Source organism: Neoarius graeffei, chromosome 4 (genome assembly GCF_027579695.1).
Source record: "Neoarius graeffei isolate fNeoGra1 chromosome 4, fNeoGra1.pri, whole genome shotgun sequence".
NCBI lineage: Eukaryota > Metazoa > Chordata > Actinopteri > Siluriformes > Ariidae > Neoarius > Neoarius graeffei.
Genome location: NC_083572.1, coordinates 19,488,161 through 19,514,188, shown reverse-complemented (window position 1 = coordinate 19,514,188; position 26,028 = coordinate 19,488,161). Strand labels below are relative to the sequence as shown.

Genomic DNA, 26,028 nt, shown 5'->3' with positions numbered 1-26,028 from the left:
CTGTAATATGCAAATTTGGCCGCCTCTGATTGGACAGCCAAATTTGCATATTACAGGAAGGATTTCTGGGATAGCATTGAGTCAAGCCTACCGGCACTGTGTAACCTGTCTCTCTGATTAGAGTTGTAGACTAACGCAAGCAGTAAATCACTTCATTCATGGTTCTCTTGCTAGCTGGGTGTGAACTGCGAGTCATTAGAGTGATCAAAGGATTTCCTGTTAGGGTGATCAATGGCAAATTTAAGATGCCATTCCTCACTCAATCTGGCAATCTGACTCTCTCTGCAAATTTAGGCATCTTAAAATGTTTTTATTAATGCCAAATAAAATATACAGCACAAATTATATATGATGGACATAAATTAATAATTTATAAATTTTATTTCAAACACGTTTTTAGTTAGCGGGACTGCAGCTTATCACCGCTCCCGCCCGCGCCGCATATGTGCACTCCCGCCCGCGCACGCATATGTGCACTTCCGGTCCCGCCCGCACCCGCAATGAGCTTTCAAAATTTGTCCCGCGCCGCACTGCTTTGCGGCGGGTCCCGCGAGTCCCGCGGGAGTGCAGGGCTCTAAGGCACGGTACACCCTGGACAAGTCGCCAGATCATCGCAGGGCTGACACACAGACAACCATTCACATTCACACCTACAGTCAATTTAGAGCTACCAATTAGCCTAACCTGCATGTCTTTGGACTGTGGGGGAAACCGGAGCACCCAGAGGAAACCTTCTTGCTGTGAAGTGACAATGCTAACCACTACACCACTGTGCCGCCACTAAATAAAGTAAAGAATGCAATTAAATACAATTTGACAAATATAAATGAGAGTTCTTCCATCCATTATAACAATCCATCAGGAAGCTGGAGCTGACTTTGAGAGGTGGGGTACACCCTGGACAGGTCTCCAATCTATCGCAGGGCTAACACAGAAATAAACAACCATTCACATTCACACCTTTGGGTTATTTTAGAATAGCCAGTTGACCCTAATCCACATGTTTTTGGACTGTGGGAGGAAACTGGAGCACCCAGAGGAAGCCCAACCTTGCGTACTCCACAGAGAAAGACCCTGGTCAGCCACGAGGTTTGGAACCTTCTTGCTGTGACTGATTATCCACTGCACCACTGTGTTGCCTGATGGTATCAGTAGTATTAGTAAGAATAAGTTGCTGTTGCATGCAGTAGGAAGGCAGGCCCAAGGAAACTTTGAGGACAGTTGAAAAGGGAATGGACCTTGGGCCACCTGGAAAGATGGGCTCCAGATCAAGCATATTGGAAGGCTTTAGTGGAGGCCTCGTGCTCTATTGCAGGTGATGAGGAGGCAGGGCGCAAATGCATAAACTCAGCATAAGGATTTTTTTTTTTTTTAAAGATTGAATACAATAATCGTAGTCAAAGTACATGGCAGAGGTCAAAACAGACAGGTTACAACAAACAAGGGTAAACTATAAAGTACACAGAGTTTAAATGTTAGATTTACAGCTGGGTCATTCCGTGCCAACTCACCTAAGGGTCCCCACATCACCGTCTCAGATTTTGCTCAAAAAATTCTGTAATCAAGAATCATATGTTTGTACCACACATGCAAAATATTAGCTCCCAATTCATTGTAGTTTTGGAACTACTGGCCTTTGAAATTTTGATGTCAAAATACCACATGACGAAATGGCTCTTTCCCCAACTTCAGAGACCCATAACTTTTTATTGCAGCTATCTAGACAGTTGTGTTTGCAGATTCTTACTGAATGATACCCACTCTTTTCAAATCTGTTGTCAGAAAGCCTCTGAAGGACATACGTTTTGCATAATGGGAAGCCAAAAATGACGTTTTGGCCAAAATCACATAAAATTCATTAAAACTCTAGGGGGCATAGTAGAAATATGAAGCTAGTTAGATTTTTTTCCTCACTACATAGTATTTGTAGGGTTGTTATCTGTTCACAGAAACATATTTTGCCATGAAATTTCAATTCCTGAATTTACAAAAAATTTTTTAACATCTTACGTCCTTTCCGAGCGGACTAAAATAGGGCATTTTCGCCATCTTATTTGGTCATGTGGCTAGGGGTTTAGGATCTTCAAATTTTTTGTGAAGATGCTCTCATATAAGATGTAACTACTCCCTGATTTTTTTTAACAAACGCCCCTTGCTTCATATTTTAATAATTTTTTTTGTACATGGACAGTTTCATCATTTTTCACTTTTTTCCACATTCAGAACTCTGTAACTCTAAATTGGAAGATTCCTACTAGCAGCTATTTCAGATTTACATACACTGACACACAAATTTTCATATTTTAGTAGTTGTATGCCCAAGAAATTCATATTTTTCTTTCTATTGGGACCTAAAAACAGCTATTTGGCCAAAAATGACAAAAACGCTGGGCAGCTTTTAATAAACAAGGGAATAATAAAGGGGTGTTTTGCACACAAATTAAGGCTTATAAGAACCTAATCTAGGCATACACATTTCCTGAACAACTTTTTCTGTATTGTATATTATTTTTTGCAATTAGAAAATTTTAGGTATAATTGCAATTTTTGTTGAATATCCTTGGAAAATATAGAAAAATAACAACAAAATTCTGGAGTAGTATTTTTTATATACTTCAAGGTTGTGTAAGCACAAAACATTTAGCAATGAGGTTTTATTTACATATTAACACATTCAATGATCCATGATCATGATGTTGAAAAACATCACAAGATTTGTACATAATTTAAAGTCAAATATGGGCATCCGTGATAATGGGTAATTCATTCACAGGCAGTACAGTTTCATGTGATGTGCTAAGACACTCATAAACTGTCATCTAGTAGTACATAAGTTAAAACTTAAGTCTTTCACAAGTTTGAAGTCATCCTCTGTTAGTTGGTAATGGCGTCCCCCACTTTTTATGTTTGGGGCCTCTACCACACAAAGGACATGAAGCAAAGGCACCCAACATTCATCTTTCCTGCTTTGTGGTGGCCATGAGAATGTGTTGCCTCGTCCTTGTCTCATGAAATTGACATACACATCATTTTCTTCTTCATTTCTGGTGACAATATTTCCAATGTACCATTTTCTGTCATAAACACAGGCAATATATTTGCCTGGCTGGTACATATTTGGTGCAGATTGGGACATTTGGCTTGGGGCCTGTAACTGGGACTGTAAAACTGGTGTGGTTTCAGGTCCTATGTCCACTACCGATGATGGTACCACATCAGAAGAAACCCTTCTCATCTCCAGCTGAGTGGGTGCAATTGGGCAGAAGCTGTGATGAGATCTTGTTCCAGGATAGAAAAAGTCACCACATCTTTAATTTATGAGGAAAATAGCCCATTCCCTCCAGAACTTGAAAAATATCAAGTCAACATTTTTGTCATTTTTGGCCAAATAGCTGTTTTTAGGTCCCAATAGAAAGAAAAATATGAATTTCTTGGGCAGACTACTACTAAAATATGAAAATTTGTATGTCAGTGTATGTAAATCTGAAATAGCTGCTAGTAGGAATTTTCCAATGTAGAGTTACAGAGTTCTGAATGTGGAAAAAAGTGAAAAATGATGAAACTGTCCATGTACAAAAGAAATAATTAAAATATGAAGCAAGGGGCGTTTGTTAAAAAAAATCAGGGAGTAGTTACATCTTATATGAGAGCATCTTCACAAAAAACTAGAAGATCCTAAACCCCTAGCCACATTAACAAATAAGATGGCAAAAATGCCCTATTTTAGCCCCCTCGGAAAGGACGTAAGATGTTAAAAAAATTTTTAAAAATTCAGGAATATAATTTTCATCGCAAAATATGTTTCTGTGAACAGATAACAACCCTACAATTACTATGTAATGAGGAAAAAAATCTAACTAGTTTCATATTTCTACTAGGCCCCTTTGAGTTTTAATGAATTTTAAGCGATTTTGGCCAAAATGCCATTTTTGGCTTCCTATTATGCAAAAGGTATGTCCTTCAGAGGCTTTCTGGCAACAGATTTGAAAAGAGTGGGTATCATTCAGTAAGAATCTGCACACACAACTTTCTAGATAGCTGCAATAAAAAGTTATGGGTCTCTGAAGTTGGGGAAAGAGCCAATTTCGACATGTGGTGTTTTGACATCAATATTTCAAAGGCCTGTAGTTCCAAAACTACAACATAATTGGGGGCTAATATTTTGCATGTGTGGTACAAACATATGATTCTTGATTAGAGAATTTTTTGAGTAAAATCTGAGACGGTGATGTGGGGGAGTTCCTGAAATTTAGGTGAGTTGGCACGGAATGACCCAGCTACAGTAATGAAGTAAAGAAGACTTCGCAATGCGGCATACATAGACAGACCTAATCAAGGATTAACATGGAATAGGTGAACACAATCGGATAACAAGATGTAAAGACGGGAGCAAAACGGGGGGCAGTTGGAATCCATTGCAGTTACCATTGCATTTAATGTACTTTTTAATCTTGCAAGGTTGCACCAATAGCACTGACACTGTATTTATGTGACATGTTTTCGCAGGGTACAGAGTGAGCCCTCAGGCTTTAGGGTGCATCATCAAACGCTTTAGTCGGGGAGGCAGGATCTATTTCGATGACTATGTGGCCTGCTGTGTGAAACTCAGGGCTCTAACAGGTGAGTGGGAAGGTTGTATTGTGAGATGATAACTGGCAAATCTCCTGGGAGGGGGGGAAAAAAAAAAAAGACTTGAACAGTGTCATTTTTTCGGTCATTTTGGCCTTTTGAGTTCTGGTCACAGATAAACCGTTTGTGAAAGTGTTTGGGAGGGGTTGCATGTCCGCTAGTTTTTATTTCTTGCCAGTTTCATAAAGATCCGCTCATATCTTGCGATGATAAAATGGTTGTATGTTGTACTGCTCTGATTTTCATAATATCTATTCAGTCCTACTATCAGGGTTCCTACGCAGTATGGAAAAGTATGGAATTTGATTTTAGTATTTTCCAGGTCTGGAAAAGTATGGAAAATGGAAATTAGGGTATGGAGAAATATTTGTTTCTCCAGACCTTTGCCGCTACATAGTAAAATGAAGCTCAACATTCCGACATTCAGTTGAATTTTGCCAAAGAAATGTGTTGAAATGCGGAGGGAGGGAAACAGGTGTTCTGTTGTACTGGCATGCGCTCCACCACACCCCCTGAACCTGCTTGCTTCTTGCAAGACTTTGGACAAGACGACACAGGAAAAACCCCTGCTACAAAACACCTCTTGAACATGCGTGAACAGACATCATAGCTCCAGTCAGTGTAAAAATGCTTATGGCTTATTTGGCAGTGTTGCCAGAATTTGCTAGAAAAATAAGGCACATGGACCCTGAAAACAAGCGACCCAAGACAAAAAAAACTGCCAACAAAAATATGAAGGCTGTGTACGCAAATGTACATATAAACTGAACAATGCTGTTATTACATTATTATTATAATTACATTATTATTATAATTACATTACACAGAGATGCCTACTAGTACGGATTGGCCGTATTTTGTACGGAAAAGTTACGTAAATACGATGTTACGGCAAACAGTGTTATTCTGTACGGAATTATTATAAAGTCTTAAAAAATTCCAGTGAGTTGTTTTTAAATGTCCAAGCAACTTTTTCAATCCATGCGCGATTCATGGCTATTTATTTTTACGACAACCACACATGCTGTGTGTGACATGCGCAGATTCCGCACATGCTGTGTGTGACATGCGCAGATTCCGCACATTTGCTCGCGCTATTTTCGATACGGTAGAATGGCCGTGCATTACACCCAGTCAAAAGGGCAATGAATATGCGCACTGCAAACTGTGTAGAACTGACATTAACATCACTCATGGTGGTCGCGATGACTGCACGCGGCATGTCAACTACAAAAAAAAAAACCATATGGAGTATGCTGAAATGGCGAGTCAGGCGGAAAGTAAATCTGGGGGTATCCAGCAGTTTTTACGAAATCTGTGGATGAAAAGACACGGAACGTGACACGTACTGAAGCGGTGATGGTTGACCTATGCTTGGAGTTGAACTTGCCAATTAGTGCCATGAAATGTGAGTTAAACTTATTCAGTTTCTTTTTACATGTATGATTTTTATTCACTGAAATATCAAACACTGGCTGTACTTCTTTAATTCAAAGTTTTTTCAGTGTTGCAAGTACAAATGTACATGTAGTATGATCAAAAACAGAATTTTATGATTAGTGTTGTTGGGATTGTGGCAAAAAATTGATCATTCCACTGTTTTAAATACAATTATAAATGTCATTTTATTCAATGTCTCTTCTGAAGCATTATGCTGAAGTATTTATATATTGGGACATTAAGATAACAATGTCGGACTCTCTTTGGCATGAAATAAAATTTTTTTTCAATTTTATTAGAATCCGTAAACAGGTAGAACATTTTTGCCAGGCAATATAATATAATACTTTTGAGGAGTTACATTCAATACCAATGATTGGTAGTCAACCGTAATGTCTGCAAACAGGGAACACTATTGTATTTAGAAAAATGTGATATATTGTATGCTCTAGAAATTTGTTGAGTGGAAATTCAGTTGAGATGGCTGCTCGTGTTTTGTTTATTCAATTCACACAAAACAGTACTTTTTAATAATTTAAATGTTAAACATATTGGTATATACACCTCTTTTATAATGGAAATGCGCATAAATTAATGTTACTGAAAATCATTCCAAAATACTGAAAAATGTTTTCAAGAATACTGAAATTCAAAATTTGGGGTAGGCATCTCTGATTACATTTAGTTGTCGCTTTTATCCAAAGCCACTTAGTTATTACAGGGTACAACATGGTTACAACCTGGAGCAATGTGGGGTTAAATGCCTTGCTCAAGGGCACTGCAGCCATTACATACTGGTTAGGGTGGCCACGTCTGCCATCTCTTGGTATGTGGACAAAATGTGATCTACAGTGGAACTAACACAGGGCCTTCATAAAACACAATAGTAAATACAAAAAATGTCATAATGACTGTTTTCAAATTAGAAGCTTCAGTAAACTTCTGTGTGCGCACAACATACAGGGTGTCCCGAAAAAATGTATACACACTTTGAGTCATTGTGAAGTAGGTGTTTATTAAAATTCATTTCATTTTCAAGGTGTAATAGAATTTACAGACATCACTTTGTTTTATCACTGCCTCTAACTGATGTTTATAGTCTACGCTATGAGACCTGCAACAGTCACTGAAAGTGAATGTCCAAAAATACCAAGAGAATTGAATGTGATTTGCATTGTCAGCAGTGACTGGACCAGAATGGATGTCGGTTTGAGAACAGGCGGTGACTAAATAATAAAATGTCTGTAAATTCTATTACTCTTTGAAAATTACATGGATTTTAATAAACACATACAGTACTTTACAGTGATTAAAAGTGTGTATACATTTTTTTTCGGGACATCCTGTATGAGCTTGACATCTTCACACACCTGTGTTTTAATGTCTTGAAGTGTGCATCAGATACCGGTACGTGTGCGTCAGAGTGGCATCCTGTATTTTGTGTAATGTGTATATATATTTATGACAAAAACAGGGCACTGATACAAATTTTAGGCCAAGCTAAATATGGTATGCATTTTGGTGGTATGTCATAATGTGAGTACCTGTTTGATTTTCAAGTAATTCTTTTAAATGTATGAGTAGTTGTTTGTTCGCTGAAGTCTCCAAACCTGAGAATTTGAGTATGGAAAAAGTCTGGAATTTTAAATTTGAAAATGTGTAGGAACCCTGTACTATAAACAATCTAAAGGAATAAATAATATATTAAATGGAGTAATGATTGCAATAATCTAAAACCTAATAGACGTAAGCAATGTCTGTTTCTTATATGAGAATATAAGCTGTTTAGTTTATCTCCAATGTCATCTTAAACATTTGCATCTTTTATAAAGTGTGGAAACTGTGGGTTTTCCTCTATTTTCTGAATGTTGATGGTTATTAGCTCATCTAGCCAACAGGCGATGAGCTTATGCCATCATGTGTCGTTCATCGTCCACATTTCACGAAAATCGCTGCTTCTTTCTCAATTCTTCACTGATTTTTATTCATTTTGGCAGGAAGGCAAGTCTGCCTGGGCTGCATATAGCTTCTACCCAAAATTGCAATTGATAATGAAGATATGGAGTAATTAAACCCTAACAAGCAGTTTCCATACAAATCGCTGCTTCTCCCTCAGTTTTTCACTGATTTTGATTCTTTCTGGGTAGGGTGCATATAACCTCTACCCAGATTTGCTTAATTACAATTATTAATGAAGTTATGGACTAATTAAGCCTTAATGAGCAGTTCAACAAAAATCAATTCTTCTGGGTCAAATCCTCGCCGTTTTGGATTCTTTCTGACAAATGGGTTCCTAGGGTGTTTCAAGTTTCAAGTTTATTTGTACAGCGCTTTTAACAATAAACATTGTCGCAAAGCAGCTTTACAGAATTTGAACGACTTAAAACATGAGCTAATTTTATCCCTAATCTATCCCCAATGAGCAAGCCTGTGGCGACGGTGGCAAGGAAAAACTCCCTCAGACGACATGAGGAAGAAACCTCGAGAGGAACCAGACTCAAAAGGGAACCCATCCTCATTTGGGCAACAACAGACAGCCTGACTATAATATTAACAGTTTTAACAGGTATAACCCTCAACTGTCCTCATGGGGCCGTCCTTCACAGGAGTGGGGCGATAAAACTCCGACCAGACACAGGGCACCAGGATGGATCAAGCAGGTCCAAGGGGCAGAAGAGGCCAGCATCTCAATCCCAGGATCAACATGTAACTCAGAGGGACAGATGGGGGGGGGGGAGAGAGAGAAAGAAAACACGTTGTTAGGTATGCCCTAAAAATGACAAGTATTAAGGGTGTATATAGCTTGTGTATATTGTGTGTGTGTGTGTGTGTGTGTGTGTGTATATACAGTAGCTTGCAACATTTATTGTGCAAGGTGGCCCACTTTAGATCGTTCCTTCTGGACTAGGTGGGCCGGAGTGAGCTACACCATCGTTGACGGCCTCGTTAGGCTATAAAGTGCTCTGAGAATGTGAAATCTGTACCTAGTGCCATTTCTTCACATCTTCAGTGGTGATGAAAAAACGTTCCACGTTTTCACAAGCTGTTTAAAATTGCAGATTTCACCAGCTTCACACGAGTGATGCATTTGCTTACTCTTCTGTGATTTGTGAGTAACATGAAGTACAAGCAAGTGCAGCTTAAAGGTGCATTAGGTAAGATTAGGTCTAACATTGAAGAAGATGGATTCAACGTTTGAATGAAGTTTTTACTACTTGAGTGCCGCCCCCAGGATCTACAGGATCAACCAGTTAATACTAGTAGTACTACTAACGCTAGGCCACATTGATCATGGCTTACACCTTTCTTTTATCATGGTTTATTTGCTGCAAAGGTTATTTATACAAGTGATTTTTTTTTTTCTTTTTTTAATGGGCTATTGTACCTTTTTAAGATTAAATTTTGTTGTGAGATAATGTATTAATGTATTAATGAAGTTATGGACTAATTAAGCCTTAATGAGCAGTTCAACAAAAATCAATTCTTCTGGGTCAAATCCTCGCCGTTTTGGATTCTTTCTGACAAATGGGTTCCTAGGGTGTATATAGCTTGTGTATATTGTGTGTGTGTGTGTGTGTGTATATACAGTAGCTTGCAACATTTATTGTGCAAGGTGGCCCACTTTAGATCGTTCCTTCTGGACTAGGTGGGCCGGAGTGAGCTACACCGTCGTTGACGGCCTCGTTAGGCTATAAAGTGCTCTGAGAATATGTGAAATCTGTACCTAGTGCCATTTCTTCACATCTTCAGTGGTGATGAAAAAACGTCCCATGTTTTCACAAGCTGTTTAAAATTGCAGATTTCACCAGCTTCACACGAGTGATGCATTTGCTTACTCTTCTGTGATTTGTGAGTAACATGAAGTACAAGCAAGTGCAGCTTAAAAGGTGCATTAGGTAAGATTAGGTCTAACATTGAAGTAGATGGATTCAACGTTTGAATGAAGTTTTTACTACTTGAGTGCCGCCTCCAGGATCTACAGGATCAACCAGTTAATACTAGTAGTACTACTAACGCTAGGCCACATTGATCATGGCTTACACCTTTCTTTTATCATGGTTTATTTGCTGCAAAGGTTATTTATACAAGTGATTTTTTTTCTTTTTTTTAATGGGCTATTGTACCTTTTTAAGATTAAATTTTGTCGTGAGATAATGTAACTAGCCAAAGCACTACTATGGCAAGGGGGAAAAAAAAAAAAAGTCTGCTTATTTGTTCTCCAAAGACAAAGATATCCATAACCATTATCCAGTGGATAATTTATTTTTTTCCTCTAACTGCTCTCCTGCACACATCATAGAAGACTGTATTATTATAGTAGATTTAGCTCAGGGTTTTATTACAATTTGTTTTATTACAAGACATTATGACAGTAGTTTCCAAAAAAAAAAACTTGGGATGCTCTATAAAATGTAAATAAAACCAGAATGCTATGAATTGCAAATCATGGAACTCTGATATTTCATTGAAAATGGTACAAAGACAACGTATCAAATTTTAAAACTGAAAAATCTTAGTTTTACGAGAAAAAAAAACGCTCATTTGAATTTAGTCCCAGTAACCAGTTTCAAAAATGTTGGGACAGGGTCAATGAAAGACTGGAAAAGTTGTGTAATGTTAAAAACTAATTTGGTTAATTGGCAGCAGGTCAGTAACATGATTGGGTATAAAAATAGCATCCCAGAGAGGTGGAGCCTCTCAGAAGTAAAGATGGTGAGGGGTTAACTGCTGAATGAGAAACTGTGTGGGCAAACAGTGCACATGGATTAAAGTTTTCCGTCGTGTGACGGATTTCCGTCAACTGAACTCTCCCAAGGCCAAATGTGAGGTTGGTGCTGATCCGAGGAGAATTAAAATGACGGGTGGTTGGGTAGAGATTGGGTTATAACACTGATGTGTTGCAACACCATCAACTATCAGCAGGGTTTATTTAACAACTTCTTTTTTGTTTTTGAGCCATGCTTTGTGTTGTTCATTTCCTATGTTTGATCATGTTTAAATGTTCGCTGTCTACGGTGCGGCATTAAAAAAACATGCGCTGTCAAAATTGGCAAAATACATTCCCATGTGCTTGGCGTGCTTGTGTCTGACCATTTCTGTTTTGTATTAAATTAAATCTTGCCAAAATGACTTGGTTCAAACCTGGACATGTAGAAATAGAGCATGTTAAAAAAAAAAAAAAATGAAAAAATAAACCCCGGAAAGCCCGCTCCTCTGCTTCAGCCAGACTTGAAGACCTGACGGTGCAATGCTTGCAGACTGTCAGAAGTAATTAGACCTAAATTTATAGCTAACAAATCAGCAGACGCCCCAACAATTATTTTCGTTAGGCCAATGTGTAAGGTATGTTAGAACTGTGCCTTATAGCCTACGTTATATCACAATTTAAAGGACGTTTGAGGAGTTGGAGGCTGCGAGCGCAATGATGTTCCGACATGCGCTAAACTTTATTCCCTGAAAATCATACACCAGCGTTCAATGCCCCAAACAGTCAAAATGTCTAGAAAACTATGGTTAAATAATAATCATAGCCTACTAAGTTAAATTACGTCAAAACATCTGTTTCTGGCCTATGAAATGATGGAGGAAAATGAGAACGAATGCAAAGTAGATAGCAGCCAACTTCACGCGATCTTTTAGGTAACTTAACACTCGTGTTGGCCACAATATTTCTCTTAATAAAATCTTGAATTGTTTTTGAAGTCGTATTCAACACAAAGTAAGGTCAAATTATAATTTTAATTTAAGCGAAGATCCAAACTTTTTTCTATATTGACGTCGAGCATAGAGGAGCATGTCATTCTGGTTTCGGCAGCATGGATGCGCTTTACATGAAAGAAGGCACTGATGTGTCTGCCATCGATAAAGGTGTAAAAAACAAGTGGAGGTGGGCTTGGCTGTACGAAATAGGTGAAAACGGAAAGCCATTTAGTTCATGGTGCAAAAAACTAAACATTCCAGGTGCTTGCATTTGTGTGGTTTGCCACAAAAAATAATATACGGAAGCAATGGAAAGAGTGCAATAAATTGAATATATTAATCCATTAATTAATTGATAATAAAGTTATCAGTTCTAAGTTAACCATTCTCAGAATTTCATCGAAATCCACCCATAACCCCCCCCCCCCGGTAAATTTTCAGTCAAATAATTTTTTTTGCTTTAATCCATGCAGTGCAACAATGTAAGAATAGCGCTCCACGATGTAAAATTGTAAAGAATTTGTGGATCACATCATCTATGGTACATAAGATCATTAAAAGATTCAGAGAATCTGGAGAAATCTCTGTATGCAAGAGACAAGTCTGAAAACTGACACTGGATGCCTGTGATCTACAGGCCCTCAGGTGACGCTGCATTAAATGCAGACACGTGTCTGTAGTGGAAATCACTGTATGGGCTCAGGGACACTTCAGAAAACCATTGCCTGTGAAAACAGTTCATTACTGTATCCACAAATGCAAGTTAAAACCAGATATAAACAATATCCAGAAACACCGCCACCTTCTCTGGGCCCGAGCTCTTTTACGATGGACTGGGGCGAAGTGGAAAATTGTCCCGAGGTCTGAAAAATCAAAAGTAGAAATTCTTTTTAGAAATCATGGACACCATGTCATCCAGACTAAAGAGGATAGGGACCATCCAGCTCATCGGTGCACAGTTCAAAAGCCAGCATCTGTGATGGTATGGGGGTGCATTAGTGCACCTGACATGGGTAGCTTGTACATCTGGGAAGGCATCATTAATGCTGAATGATATCCATGTTTCAGAGCAATATGCTGCCATCCAGACAAAATCTTTTTCAGGGAAGGCCTTCCTTCTTTCAGCAAGACAATGCCAAACCGCTTTCTGCATGTATGCGTGGCTCTGTAGTAGGAGTCCTGGTGCTAAACTGGCCTGCCTGTAGTCCAGACCTGTCTCCCATTTAAAACATTTGGCACATTTATGAAGCACAAAATATGACAAAGGAGACCCCGAACTGTTGAGCAACTGAAATTGTATATCGGCCAAGAATGGGACAACATTTCTCTTTCAAAACTACAGCAGTTGGTCTCCTTAGTTCCTAAACGTTTACAGAGTGGTGTTGAAAGTAGAGGCAACACAATGGTAAACATGCCCCTGTCCCAACTTTTTTTGAAATGTTTTTCTGGCATCAAATTCAAAATGAGCATATATTTTTCAAAAAACAAAATTTCTCAGTTTCAACCTTTTGTCATTTTTAAACTAATTGCAATGAAACACAGGATTTCCATGATTTGCAAATCATCATGTTTTGTTTTTATTTGCGTTTTATGCAGCATCCCAACTTGTTTGGAAGTGGGGTTGTATAAATCAGCATTGTTCTGTCAAGGTGTGGAGCATTTCATAAGTCAACAGGTGAAACAATAATGTCGTCAAAGATGCATGCTTCTTTCGGAGTACGATACTTCCTAAGAACTCTTGCTGTGATCATCATAACCATCCCATTCTCATCCCAGGACTCATCACACCAACCATTCCATATCTTTTGTAGCGTTTGCTTTTCCTCTGTGTGACTGCTACCGTCACTTCTGGCTTGTTTCTTATAGGGATCTAAATCTGTATCCAGATTTTTCTAAAGCTGCTTTGTGACGGTGTCACAGTTGTTAAGAGTTCTAATGACCTGTATAAATGTTTCTCCTTTGAGCATGCTATTATCCAGCTAATCTAGCAGAATGAGCAAATATTACCTTGCTGATTATTAGTGTAGAATACTATTTGTAAACTGTAGTATATAAACTAGACTGCATTTCCGCGGAGAAAATGCAAAGTGTGCTTGCTGAGCTGTAGGAGAAGAGTTATGTTAACACACAGGCTAGCATGTAAATAGCTAGCATTCTAATAGGCTAGATGCTAGCATGTTAATAGCTAGCATGTTAATGCTAAGGTTAACATGCTAACATGTTAACAGCTAACATGCTAAGGCTAGCATGCTGACATGTTGAGGCTAACAGCTAGCATGTTAATATGCTAACATGTTAACAGTGAACATCTGAACATGCTAAAGTTGGCATGTTAATATTTTCTGGTAGCTAACATGTTAAGGTTAGCATGTTCAATGTTAGCATGCTAGCTGTTAGCATTAACCATTTCATACTATGTTAACAGCTAGCGTGTTAATGGTGTGTGTGTGTGTGTGTTAGCCAGAGATCTATCCATAAGCTTTTATGGAAGTGCAAGCCATTTTCACGCAGTTTGTGTTTTTCTACAGAGAATTTCAGGATGAGGGATGCCATGCAACAAGGAACTGTGAACTTCCGTTATGATGATGTAAGTAGCGCACACTGCAAAATACAACACCATTAATATTAATACGTTTCTGACTCTACCTTCATGCTGCAGAAAAGTGGGATTTGTTTCTTCTTTTTACTCAAAAAGAATCAAGAAGCTGTTTATAAATTACCTGCCATTACACCACAGTGCTGTTAAACTCTCAAATCTGAAGACGTTGATTGATTCTCTGTAACGACACAACTATAGACAATAGTTCTGTCTGGAAATCAGATGATAGGTTTAGAGTAATGCGCTTATCATAATTATTTCAGTAGTAACAGCTTATTCACAAGGACTTGTATGGCAGATGATGCATATAATCTAAGCCTAATAATAACCAGATTACAGTCAAAAGTTTGGACACCCCGACTCATTCATAGCTTTTTCTGTATTTTGACTCTTTTCTACATTGTAGACCAATACTGAAGAGATCAAAACTATGATAATATCTGGAACATGAATGCAATTGTGTCATAAACAAGTATTTTAAAAAAAGTTTCATGTTTTAGATTCTTCAAAGTAGCCACGTTTACCTTGGTGATGCTTTACACACTACTGGCATGATCTTAACCAGCTTCATGAGGTAGTCACTTGGGATGCTTTTCAGTTAACGGGTGTGCCTCATCAAAAGTTAATGAGTGCAATTTCTTGCCTTCTTAATGTGTTTAACTAATACAGTAAACAACTGTAGTAATCCATGTTATGTCAAGAAATGCACAACTGAGTAAAGAGAAAGTGAGAACAAGAGAGCCTAGTAAGGGATCAGCTGTTTGTAGCTGCTACAGCATCAGTGATGACAAGAACTAACTGGTCTTGTGGATGTTCCACAACTTTTTATTCTTAGTGAAAATGCATTTAAAAACTTAAAATAGCAATTGTTGGCAGATCACTGTGGTATAAGAGGAGTAAAGCACTTCATGATGTCCTGTACTATAGGAAAACAATAAAGAGTGGTAACATATCAAAATACCTGTTTGTTTTTTTCCTCCCTTAACTATGCTTTATATTTTATTCCTTACTCAATTCATGAAAAAAATAGTCGAGGACCAGTAATAATTATCTGAGCTACATTTCCTACGCAGGATATCTTGTAAGTTTTATGAATGGAAAAATAAAATGGCACCCAAAGTATAACTGTAATTAACACCAATGCACCATATTCCCTACAAGTTTTAACAGAATTCATTTACATGCTACATTTGTCTCCTCTTACAGTTCATCTTGTGCACCATGTCGATCTGAGGACGATTGGACAGACTTCCTGATTTATGGAGGAACACAAGTATTATTGTGTGTGTGTATATATAACATTATATATAAAAAATCTAAAATGTGCCACATTTTTATTAACAGTTTAACGAACAGGAGATTTGTTCATTGGTCGATGAAGAGCTTTTACTGATGTAAAGCCATTTGTTGGCAGCTTCTTTATAAAGGGAGACACCACATCAATAAACATTTTTAATTTTTTATTTTGTGCCAACATATGCATTTAACTTGTTATCCATCTTTGACACAATCATGATTTATGTAGATCTTGTTAATAAATTTACATCGAAAACTGTTATTCATAATGAGCCTGTTTAATATAATGTGTAACTTTTTTTTTTTCTTAAATGAATGCGATTAGTGATGATTCTATTGAAATGCCATCTAAGGGTGTGTGGGAAGAAAGACAGAAAAGCACGTGTTCTACATTACAAGTTAATTAATGGGACGAGGCCTCATTATAATTATAAAAACAATCATTTCTTGAGTGTACTTACCTTGGATACATACACCAAGTTGCCATCCATATACCTACACGGGATCAGGACACTTCGTCCAATGACCATTTCATCCAAGGCCTTTTTTATGCGCACTATCAATTATTTTGTGTGTGTGACAAGATCAAGATATAAACAAACCATAATTCATTTAAGGGAGTGCATTAAGCAGGTTTATGACTGCATCTGCCTGTAATAAATGGAAATTCACAAAATATAAACACACCTCCCCACTAAGCTTGTGCTTAAATTGCAATGTATGTACCTCCCACTGTCCAAGAGTGGTAGGAGATGGATGCAAGTGCAGAAGTAATGTTTACTAATAACTAACAGGTTGCCCAGATTTTGCAAAATTCTGGGTTGCCCCCAGAATTCCATGTCAAATTTGGTGAAGAGCCTTCGAGAAATGGTGATGTTAACCCAAGACAAACAAAAATCCAAACATCCACTACCCAGGAGCCCAAATATGGAATTTCTGAGTTCTGCCCAATTGTGGTTATCTCCTGTACCTATGTGCCAAGTTTAGTGAACCATCTGTCAAGAGTTTGTGTTGATAAATATAATGTGAAAGGCATCGAGGAAGGGGGTGGGTGGATATTGTGCCCCCCCAGGGACCTCCCGAGAACCTACTTGCCAAATTTGGTGAAAATCCGTCAAGAAATGGCAACGTTAGCCCTAGACAAACAGACAAACTTTGCCACTTTTTATATAGATTGTGAAAAAACACAGGCAAACAATCCAAAACCGCAGGCAATCTCGTAAACGTGAAACTAGCAAAAGGTCGGACGAGGCACAAACAGGCTAAATCGAGCAAAGACAAAAATTGAAACTAAGAACAGGAAACAGGATCGGAAACCTAGGGAATCTACACGGGAGAATAAGACTCGATAACGCGCACTGATGTGGTGTAATACTTCACACTGGATGTCCATTTTCTCAGTCTTTATATAGGCATGCTGATGCCTCTTGATTACGTGCATTTGAGCCTCATTAACGGCGTGCATCCAAGAGTCGGCTCGGTGCACGTGCGCAGTCCAGCGCGCATGCACGCTGTTAATGAGGCTTACCTGCACATGATCAAGAGGCATCAGTGTGCTTATACAAAGAGTATAGATTTCCTACGCAATTTGGTCTAATAAAAACAATCTCTCCCCACAAGCAGCCCTAGCCGATTCCCATAGTTTCCGCTTTCGTTTTCATTTTGCTTTGGTCAGATTCCATTGAGAATTCCTCCTTTTTTCAAACAAACATACATGAAATATAAAATAATTGTGCATATGAAAAAGGCTTTGGATGAAATGGTCGTTGGACAAAATGACCTGTATCCACCTACACTGCCTGGCCATTTTATCAGCTCTACCTAGCATATAGGTCACTTTGTAATTATTGACTGTATGTAGTCCATCTGTTGCTCAACCCTATCATTAAATCTCTATTATAAACCTGGGAAAAGTAGAACTTTTTTCTAAATCAAGCTTTAACCTCTGAATTACATGTCGTGACCACTGCAGTAACAAATATCCTTAGAGTTAAATAAAAACATGCCATTTTATATACAAAAAAAAATATATATATATATATATATATATATATACACACGCACACAGGGGCGGCACGGTGGTGTAGTGGTTAACGCTGTCGCCTCACAGCAAGAAGGTCCGGGTTCGAGCCCCATGGCTGACGAGGGCCTTTCTGTGCGGAGTTTGCATGTTCTCCCCGTGTCCACGTGGGTTTCCTCCAGGTGCTCCGGTTTCCCCCACAGTCCAAAGACATGCAGGTTAGGTTAACTGGTGACTCTAAATTGACCGTAGGTGTGAATGTGAGTGTGAATGGTTGTCTGTGTCTAGGTGTCAGCCCTGTGATGACCTGGCGACTTGTCCAGGGTGTACCCCACCTCTCGCCTATAGTCAGCTGGGATAGGCTCCAGCTTGCCTGCGACGCTGCACAGGATAAGCGGTTACGGCTAATGGATGGATCTTTATTCAGCTCAGTTTTACAAAATTATGCCATCTAATTAGATGGTGAATTGACTTGACCTTGGTCTACTTTTTTGAATTCTCACTCATGAAAAATATCACAGGTGTAGCAACACCACTTGAAGGAAAATAATAACCAACTACTAACTAACTACTGATTGGTTGTTATTGCTTTAAATGGACTTAACCCTGTTCCTACATTTGCCTTTCGCCCGTAGTCAGCTGGGATAGGCTCCAGCTTGCCTGCGACCCTGTAGAACAGGATAAAGCGGCTAGAGATAATTATATATATATATATATATATATATATATATATATATATACGCTGTACACTCTGCACTTTTCTATACACTGTACTTTTTTCATTCCTTTTACACTCTGACAAGTGGAAATGACAAAAATGACATGTACACGTGATGCTGCTGCATCACTACACAACTGTTTTATTAATCACCACAAAATACAAAATTAATTTCTTGCTTAGATACATTATATATATTTTTATACTTTTTTTTTTAATGCTGGAATGCAAGAAGAAAAGAACAATCAAGATCAGTATTGTACAAGAGAGACGAGGGGGAGGGTTGTCTAGAGAAGACAGAAGAGCAAAGCAAAAGCATTTGGTCATATTCAGTAGGATCCTATTTCCATCAAACAATTAACCGGAGTTTGGTCAGAATGGGATCTCAGCTTGGGGTCCCTAAACCACTCCCCCTCTCATCCACTAATGCAACTAGAAACGATAATCCTGGGAAAAACACTCCCTGCACTGCTGAGGTGAAATCAGGACAAAGCCATCACTATGGTTACAAGCGAGGAAATGGAGGCAGAGCGAATGCAAGGAATAGAGGATTACTCAATTCGTTCCATTTTTAATACCAAGTGATTCTGAAGGTACGGGTTTGATTTCCTGAAATAAAATGTCTGTGTGTGTGTGAGAGAGAGAGAGATTCTGTATTTTCGCAGAACTGAAGATGAAATTATGTAAGGTGCTTTGCTACTTCAGGAAAGAAGACAGGCTGAGTGCTGCTTGTACAGGTGTGTGTGCACGCACGTGAATACATGCTGGAGTGGTATGGACGTAAGAACCAGGTAGTAGTTGCTCATGCAGGAATGTATTTTGTATGGACTGTGTGGTTTTCAGGTATACGCTTAGGTCTCACTGGGGAAGAGCTTTAAGAATGGCGTTAACTTCTTCAGCCACAGCAGTCAGAGCAAACTCAAACTGGTCCTGAGGAGAGATAAGAACACTGCTCGGCATCTACACAAATGCACACGCACCAACCCTACATCATATTGCTTTTTATTAATCCTAAACTTTATAAAATGATGACTGATTTGAATGTGCAGACTGGTCAAACTGCGTTTTCATTCTCTATATGGTATCTCTATAATATCCGAGTTAGCATTAACATGTGACTGACAAGTGATAATGTGTCATAAAATATAAAACCCAAATCATGTTACAATAGGTCAGTGCAGGTCATGTAGTATTGCTGGGGTTCACATGACGTCACATCTGTCTCATTAGTTATTCAAAACTTTAGCTGGTGGTCTACCAAAGCTCAGTTGACAAACCATTTGTACGGAGAAGGTGCATTGCTCGCATGAAAAATGCCTTACGCTTGTGTTGTTTTAGGTTGTTCGAATCAATCAAACCGTGAAACTGATAAAAGTTTCTTCAGGGTTCCCTGTGAACTAATAAAAAAAAAAAGGGTGAATGAACACAGGATTTCCCAAAAAGACGTCGAGAAAGGTGGCTTTTGAACCTCTCACTGAATTCAAAGGGAGCCGAATCGAAGCATGCTCGAGTTTGCAGTGATCACTTGATGAAAGGTTTGTATATCCTTCTCAGCTATGTTCTTAGTGTTTTCCAAGGACTTTTCTTGCTATGTGTCGTTATTTTACAGTACTTTTTTTAGTACGAAGCACTAAACTCCTCACAAAGTCCATATGCATGAAGGTCACGATAAAATTCTTACCCAGCCATACAGTTACAATGCACCGTGATCACTTTAACTAAGATCCAGGTCTTTAAAGGGGTTTCTGATGATCTTTGTGAATGATTTACCTGAGAGATAAGAGCCAACACAAGTGAGAATCAAGCGAACTGTTGTTTGTTTACACGTCAACTTTCAGCGCTTCGTTGTAAAGACGCGAATGAAAAACATACTTACATGGGCAAAAACAATACAGGATTCATTTGGCAGTGACTCTATACCGAGGTCCTTTACCCAGCCACATACAAAAAAGTCGTAAGCCTCCAAACTCTTCCACGCTTTCATCTGTTTTGCGGTGTAGAGGGATGTCTGCAACACCAGATAGTTCGAGATGTCGGGGAACTCAGCTGAAGGGTAGTTTTTGAGATCATATGACAAATCCTTCTTTCCCAGACTGTAAGGAAAGACTATATTCCATTGCACATAGCAATCTTCTGAATATATCTAAAGCGAGCAGTGGCTTCTAGATTACAAGCATACTCCGATAATTTATCGCTAGTTGTTTGCACTACAGCAGCCGTTTAGACCACCAGCTATTTCACTTCCGGTAAAACCGCTAAGAGAAGTCACGTGACTGAAGCCCAGCAATAGGGAGGGTATAGATGCAATATAGTAAAAATATTTTGGGTGATGGTAACTCACCCTGTATCCTTTCCACCCTTTTCGGAGTGGAAAGGTATTCAAAGTGATACTGTCACAACTTTCAGTGCACCGTGGTACCTTCACATTTTCATATAGTATATGAAATAATGTATTTGGTAAAAACACAAGGAACACTTTCTTTTGGTTATGGAAAATACTAAATAAGCAAGGTTGCCTGATACATCTATCCTTCAAACTATACACTATTTTTTTTTAAATATCTTTGAACATATTTTGAGAGGCACATATTAAGGACCAAAAAAATAATAATTTTGTGACTTGATCCATGTTACCATAACATAATATTAAGAATATACTTTCTGTTGTATTTGTCATTTCCACTCATCAAAGGTCTAACGCATTTTGTGGTAGTTATGTTACCTTTGTGCGCACCATTCCTGGTCTCTGGTCACGAATGTGCTCCAGGGTCGCAGCAATATCTATTTCCTTCACCCCTACACCACAAAAGCAACATACTTCAGCGAGCATTTCCCAGAATCCTAACATACGTAAAATGTTATCCTCCGGAAGTCAAACACAGAAAGGAAGATAGAGGATGACGAACCGAGCAAGACTCAACCCTAATTCTCAGTTCTGAATGAGAATGGTATCAAGTTCATATGAAGATATTTAATACATAAGTCTATTAACAGAGGACTGTGATAAGAAGAAGCTGAATTAGTATATCTGAAATGGCTTATGTGAATAAAAATGGAAGTAGCCAAGAATTCACCTTTTGCCATGCGGTTCAGAACCATGTCGATCAAGATGTATGTTCCAGTCCGGCCTGTACCATCACTACAGGAAAAAAAAGGGGATTACAGTTGTAAATGAATCCCAGACTAAGCCAAATTATTATATAGACCAGAACAAAGATATTAAAAATAAAATTATACCACTGAATTGTTAAATGCTTGATTCTCATTGGTCATAAAGTATCGATTTATTTTCTATAACAGCAACTCTGACAGGTTGTAAGGTTTATATTAATGCACTCGTTCTAATACATTATCATTTCTCTAGTAACAATTTACAAAGTATAGTGAAACATTTTGTGTGAGAAAAACTTAGTAGTTTCCAGCTGTTTGGAGCTAAGTGGTAGTCCACTGCCATAAAGTAGACAGTAAGTGTACACATCATTAGCTGTGTTTCCATTGGTCTGCTTACTGTATAATTTGAAATTATGATGTAAAATTTTTTTTTTTTAAATGGAAAGACTTGAATTTAAAAAAAACTCAAATATTACAAAAACAAGCGTTGCCAGGCAAAACAAACCTCGCCCGGCAGCGATTTTCTACCTATATGTTGATAATGGTAATATTTCTCAATCATTAGCTGTCAGTTTATACAGTGGTGCTTGAAAGTTTGTGAACCCTTTACAATTTTCTGTATTTCTGCATAAATATGACCTAAAACATCATCAGATTTTCACACAAGTCCTAAAAATAGATAAAGAGAACCCAGTTAAACAAATGAGACAAAAATATTATACTTGGTCATTTATTTATTGAGGAAAATGATCCAATATTACATATCTGTGAGTGGCAAAAGTATGTGAACCTCTAGGATTAGCAGTTAATTTGAAGGTGAATTTAGAGTCAGGTGTTTTCAGTCAATGGGATGACAATCAGGTGTGAGTGGGCGCCCTGTTTAATTTAAAGAACAGGGATCTATCAAAGTCTGATCTTCACAACACGTTTGTGGAAGTGTATCATGGCACGAACAAAGGAGATTTCTGAGAACCTCAGAAAAAGTGTTGTTGATGCTCATCAGGCTGGAAAAGGTTACAAAACCATCTCTAAAGAGTTTGGACTACACCAATCCACAGTCAGATAGATTGTGTACAAATGGAGGAAATTCAAGACCCTCCCCAGGAGTGGTTGACCAACAAAGATCACTCCAAGAGCAAGGCGTGTAATAGTCGGTGAGGTCACAAAGGACCCCAGGGTAACTTCTAAGCAACTGAAGGCCTCTCTCACATTGGCTAATGTTAATGTTCATGAGTCTACCATCAGGAGAACACTGAGCAACAAATGATGTGCATGGCAGGGTTGCAAGGAGAAAGCCTGAACATTGCTGCTCATCTGCAGTTTGCTAAAGATCACATGGACAAGTCAGAAGGCTATTGGAAAAATGTTTTGTGGATGGATGAGACCAAAATATAACTTTTTGGTTTAAATGAGAAGTGTAATGCTTGAAGAAAGGAAAACACTGCATTCCAGCATGAGAACCTTATCCCATCTGTGAAACATGGTGGTGGTAGTATCATGGTTTGGGCCTGTTTTGCTGCATCTGGGCCAGGACGGCTTGCCATCATTGATGGAACAATGAATTCTGAATTCTAAAGGAAAATGTCAGGACACCTGTCCATGAACTGAATCTCAAGAGAAGGTGGGTCATGCAGCAAGACAACAACCCTAAGCACACAAGTCGTTCTACCAAAGAATGGTTCAAGAAGAATAAAGGTAATGTTTTGGAATTGCCAAGTCAATGTCCTGACCTTAATCCAATTGAAATGTTGTGGAAGGACCTGAAGCGAGCAGTTCATGTGAGGAAACCCACCAACATCCCAGAGTTGAAGCTGTTCTGTATGGAGGAATGGGCTAAAATTCCTCCAAGCAGGTGTGCAGGACTGATCAACAGTTACCGGAAACATTTAGTCGCAGTTATTGCTGCAAAAGGGGGTCACACCACATACTGAAAGCAAAGGTTCACATACTTTTACCACTCACAGATATGTAATATTGGATCATTTTCCTCAATAAGTAAATGACCAAGTATAATATTTTTGTCTCATTTGTTTAACTGGGTTCTCTTTATCTACTTTTAGGACTTGTGTGAAAATCTGATGATGTTTTAGGTCATATTTATGCAGAAATATAGAAAATTCTAAAGGGTTCACAAACTTTCAAGCACCATTGTAGTCCTATGAAAATCCATGACCTTGAGTTTGACATTTCAAAGTCATTCAAGGTCAAAGGTCATGGCGGCAATTGAAAGCCCATATGGGACTTCTTTTATGTTGATAATGGTAAACATCTGGCTATCATGAACTGTTTTAAAGTTATAGCCCTTTGAAAACCCATGACCTTCAGTTTGACCTTTCAAGGTCACTCAAGGTCAAAAATCATGGTGCCAAATGAAAGGCCATATTGGAATTCCTATATGCTCATAATAGTAAACCTCTGTCTATCAGCAACCGTTTTTGAGTTATAATGGAAAACTGACCGAAAGGTTGACCTTCCCCTTGACCCGATTAACCCAAAATTTAATAAGGTAATCTATGGACCATTGCCCATCTCCCCTGAAAAATTGAAGTCAATCGGTGCAACCGTCTAGACACTAGATTGTTAACAGACAGACAGATACACAAACAAACTGCACTGATTACTCCGTCGCAGGTGAGGTAAAAAAAAAAAAAAAAATTATGCTTGCATGAGGTGGGTTTTCAGATGATTTGATAAAGCAATATTTAACAAAACTAAAATGGAAACACATTTTTTACATTTAAGTCAGGTGACATGACATGAAGAACAAATCAGGGATGGGAATTTTCCGCGGATCCGCGGAATTCCGTGGATTTTATCAACCCAGGGGTCATTTTTGTGAATCGTCTAAATCCGAGGAGAAAATATTTAGGGGGGGTTAGGTATGTGTTGACCCGGTCAACCATCGGGAACAAGGCTCTGTTTACATCGGCAGTTCAGAACGTACACTGTATTTGATTGGCCGTTGAGAGAGAAATATCGCGATTTGACCAATGGTAAACGAGCATAGATAGGAAAGGCCAAAATGTCACATGTAAGCTTCGTTCTGATTGGTTCTTCGCATTTCGCTTTCTTACTCATTCAACATGGCGCTCCACGAGGCCAGAGATTGAGGATGTAACAGCGAATAAGAGCTTCAAAATGGTGAAAATTATCACAAAAGAAAACGAATCGCTTATTCAGATTAGCTGCTAAAAGGAAAAAAACATCTCTGCAATGAAGCATTCCTAGAAAAAGAACAAGTACTTTGTAAATATGTTGAAAACTTAGAGTAGTGTTGCTAGTTATATGTGATTGTGACTTTGGGAGCTGAGAGAACTGTTCAACAGGGAAATTGTGTTTCTGTTGAGACAAATTCACTGCAAAAGAGGTAACTGCATTCTTTAATAAAGTAACTGAAACATTTACAGGATTATGTCAAATATTCTGTCTTTATGTGTTTAATTTATATTCATCATTCCTTTCATTCTAGCATGAAGTTAAAAATTCTTTTTAGCTGAGCATTATTGAGACTATTTTTGTTTATTAGTGTCCAAAACTCAAGCTTCTTTGGACTGAAAATATTATTCAACTGAGCAATCTGAGACCATTTCTAGTGGTCTAAAATGTATAAAACTCATTAGCTTCCGGGGGCCTTCGGCCCCCTGGACCCCCGACCAGGCTCCGCCCTGGACCTGGCTGGGGGCCAATGGCCCCCAGACCCCTGATTAAATTTTCAGCTGAAAATACAATTTCTCATTTTCATCCCTGACAAATGGAAACCTGATCTTTTGGAAAGAAAAAAAAAGTGTTCTGTAAGAGCTATTGCGAGAGGAGAAAATCCAGGTTTAACCGCATAACATCACTCAATGGAAACACAGATCATTTGCAATTGCGTTTTGCCAAATTAAAAAAAAAAAATCACTTCTATTTTATGCAAAACTGAAATGGAACCAGTGGCAGCTGGTGGTCTTTGAAATAGGAGAAGCTCAGTTTTAGGTCTATGTAATAACATTTGTCAATTATTTGTCAATTTGTTATTATTTATATGTGAATTCTGCCATGTTCTACTCTGACTCTGTCAAGTAAACTTAAGCGTGCACATGAACTTAAGTGCTCCTGTCTTTGCTCATGCCCTTTGTATGCCCTGACAAAGTTGCCCAAATCACCAAAACCCAGTTTTGACCAAATAACACATCCCTGGGATGGTCTCATTAAGAGACAAGGCCAACAGTACATTCTCATGGTCAAAGCACTGCCAGTTAATCAGTTTACTTTGTCAGACCAAGACAGCTGAAATGAGTGATTGTGTCTCCCTGACTTTTGAATTAAATCAAATCAATCTCGGGCATTGATCTGCCCTGCTGTTTAATTTTGAGCCTCTCCTCATAAGGAAGCGCATCAGATGTCTTCTCCAAAATCAGATCGACAACATTAGCAACATTTGCCATTTCGCACAGATAACAGCTCGCTAACTGGCTAGATTTCCCCTGATTGCATAGCTTCAAATAAACAGCTTTTACTGAACCAAAACGAAAG

At 38.5% G+C, this 26,028-nt stretch overlaps 2 protein-coding genes across 4 annotated transcripts in view; one reads left to right on the top strand and one right to left on the bottom strand.

The window, feature by feature from the left end:
- Window positions 1-17,577, top strand: part of gca (grancalcin) — a 97,716-nt gene extending 80,139 nt beyond the window's left edge. For both annotated transcript variants that reach the window (XM_060918991.1, XM_060918992.1), the window contains exons 6-8: window positions 4,507-4,620; window positions 14,298-14,356; window positions 15,575-17,577. In XM_060918991.1, the coding sequence (XP_060774974.1) occupies window positions 4,507-4,620; window positions 14,298-14,356; window positions 15,575-15,601 (200 nt within the window). In that variant the 3' untranslated portion in view covers window positions 15,602-17,577. The remainder of the gene's footprint in view (window positions 1-4,506; window positions 4,621-14,297; window positions 14,357-15,574) is intronic.
- A 951-nt stretch (window positions 17,578-18,528) lies between these two features.
- ptprnb (protein tyrosine phosphatase receptor type Nb) overlaps window positions 18,529-26,028 on the bottom strand; it is an 84,838-nt gene continuing 77,338 nt past the window's right edge. For both annotated transcript variants that reach the window (XM_060918989.1, XM_060918990.1), the window contains 3 exons: window positions 21,477-21,541; window positions 21,125-21,198; window positions 18,529-19,332 (listed from right to left, as the gene is read on the bottom strand). In XM_060918989.1, coding sequence (XP_060774972.1) covers window positions 19,261-19,332; window positions 21,125-21,198; window positions 21,477-21,541 — 211 coding nt within the window. In that variant the 3' untranslated portion in view covers window positions 18,529-19,260. The remainder of the gene's footprint in view (window positions 19,333-21,124; window positions 21,199-21,476; window positions 21,542-26,028) is intronic.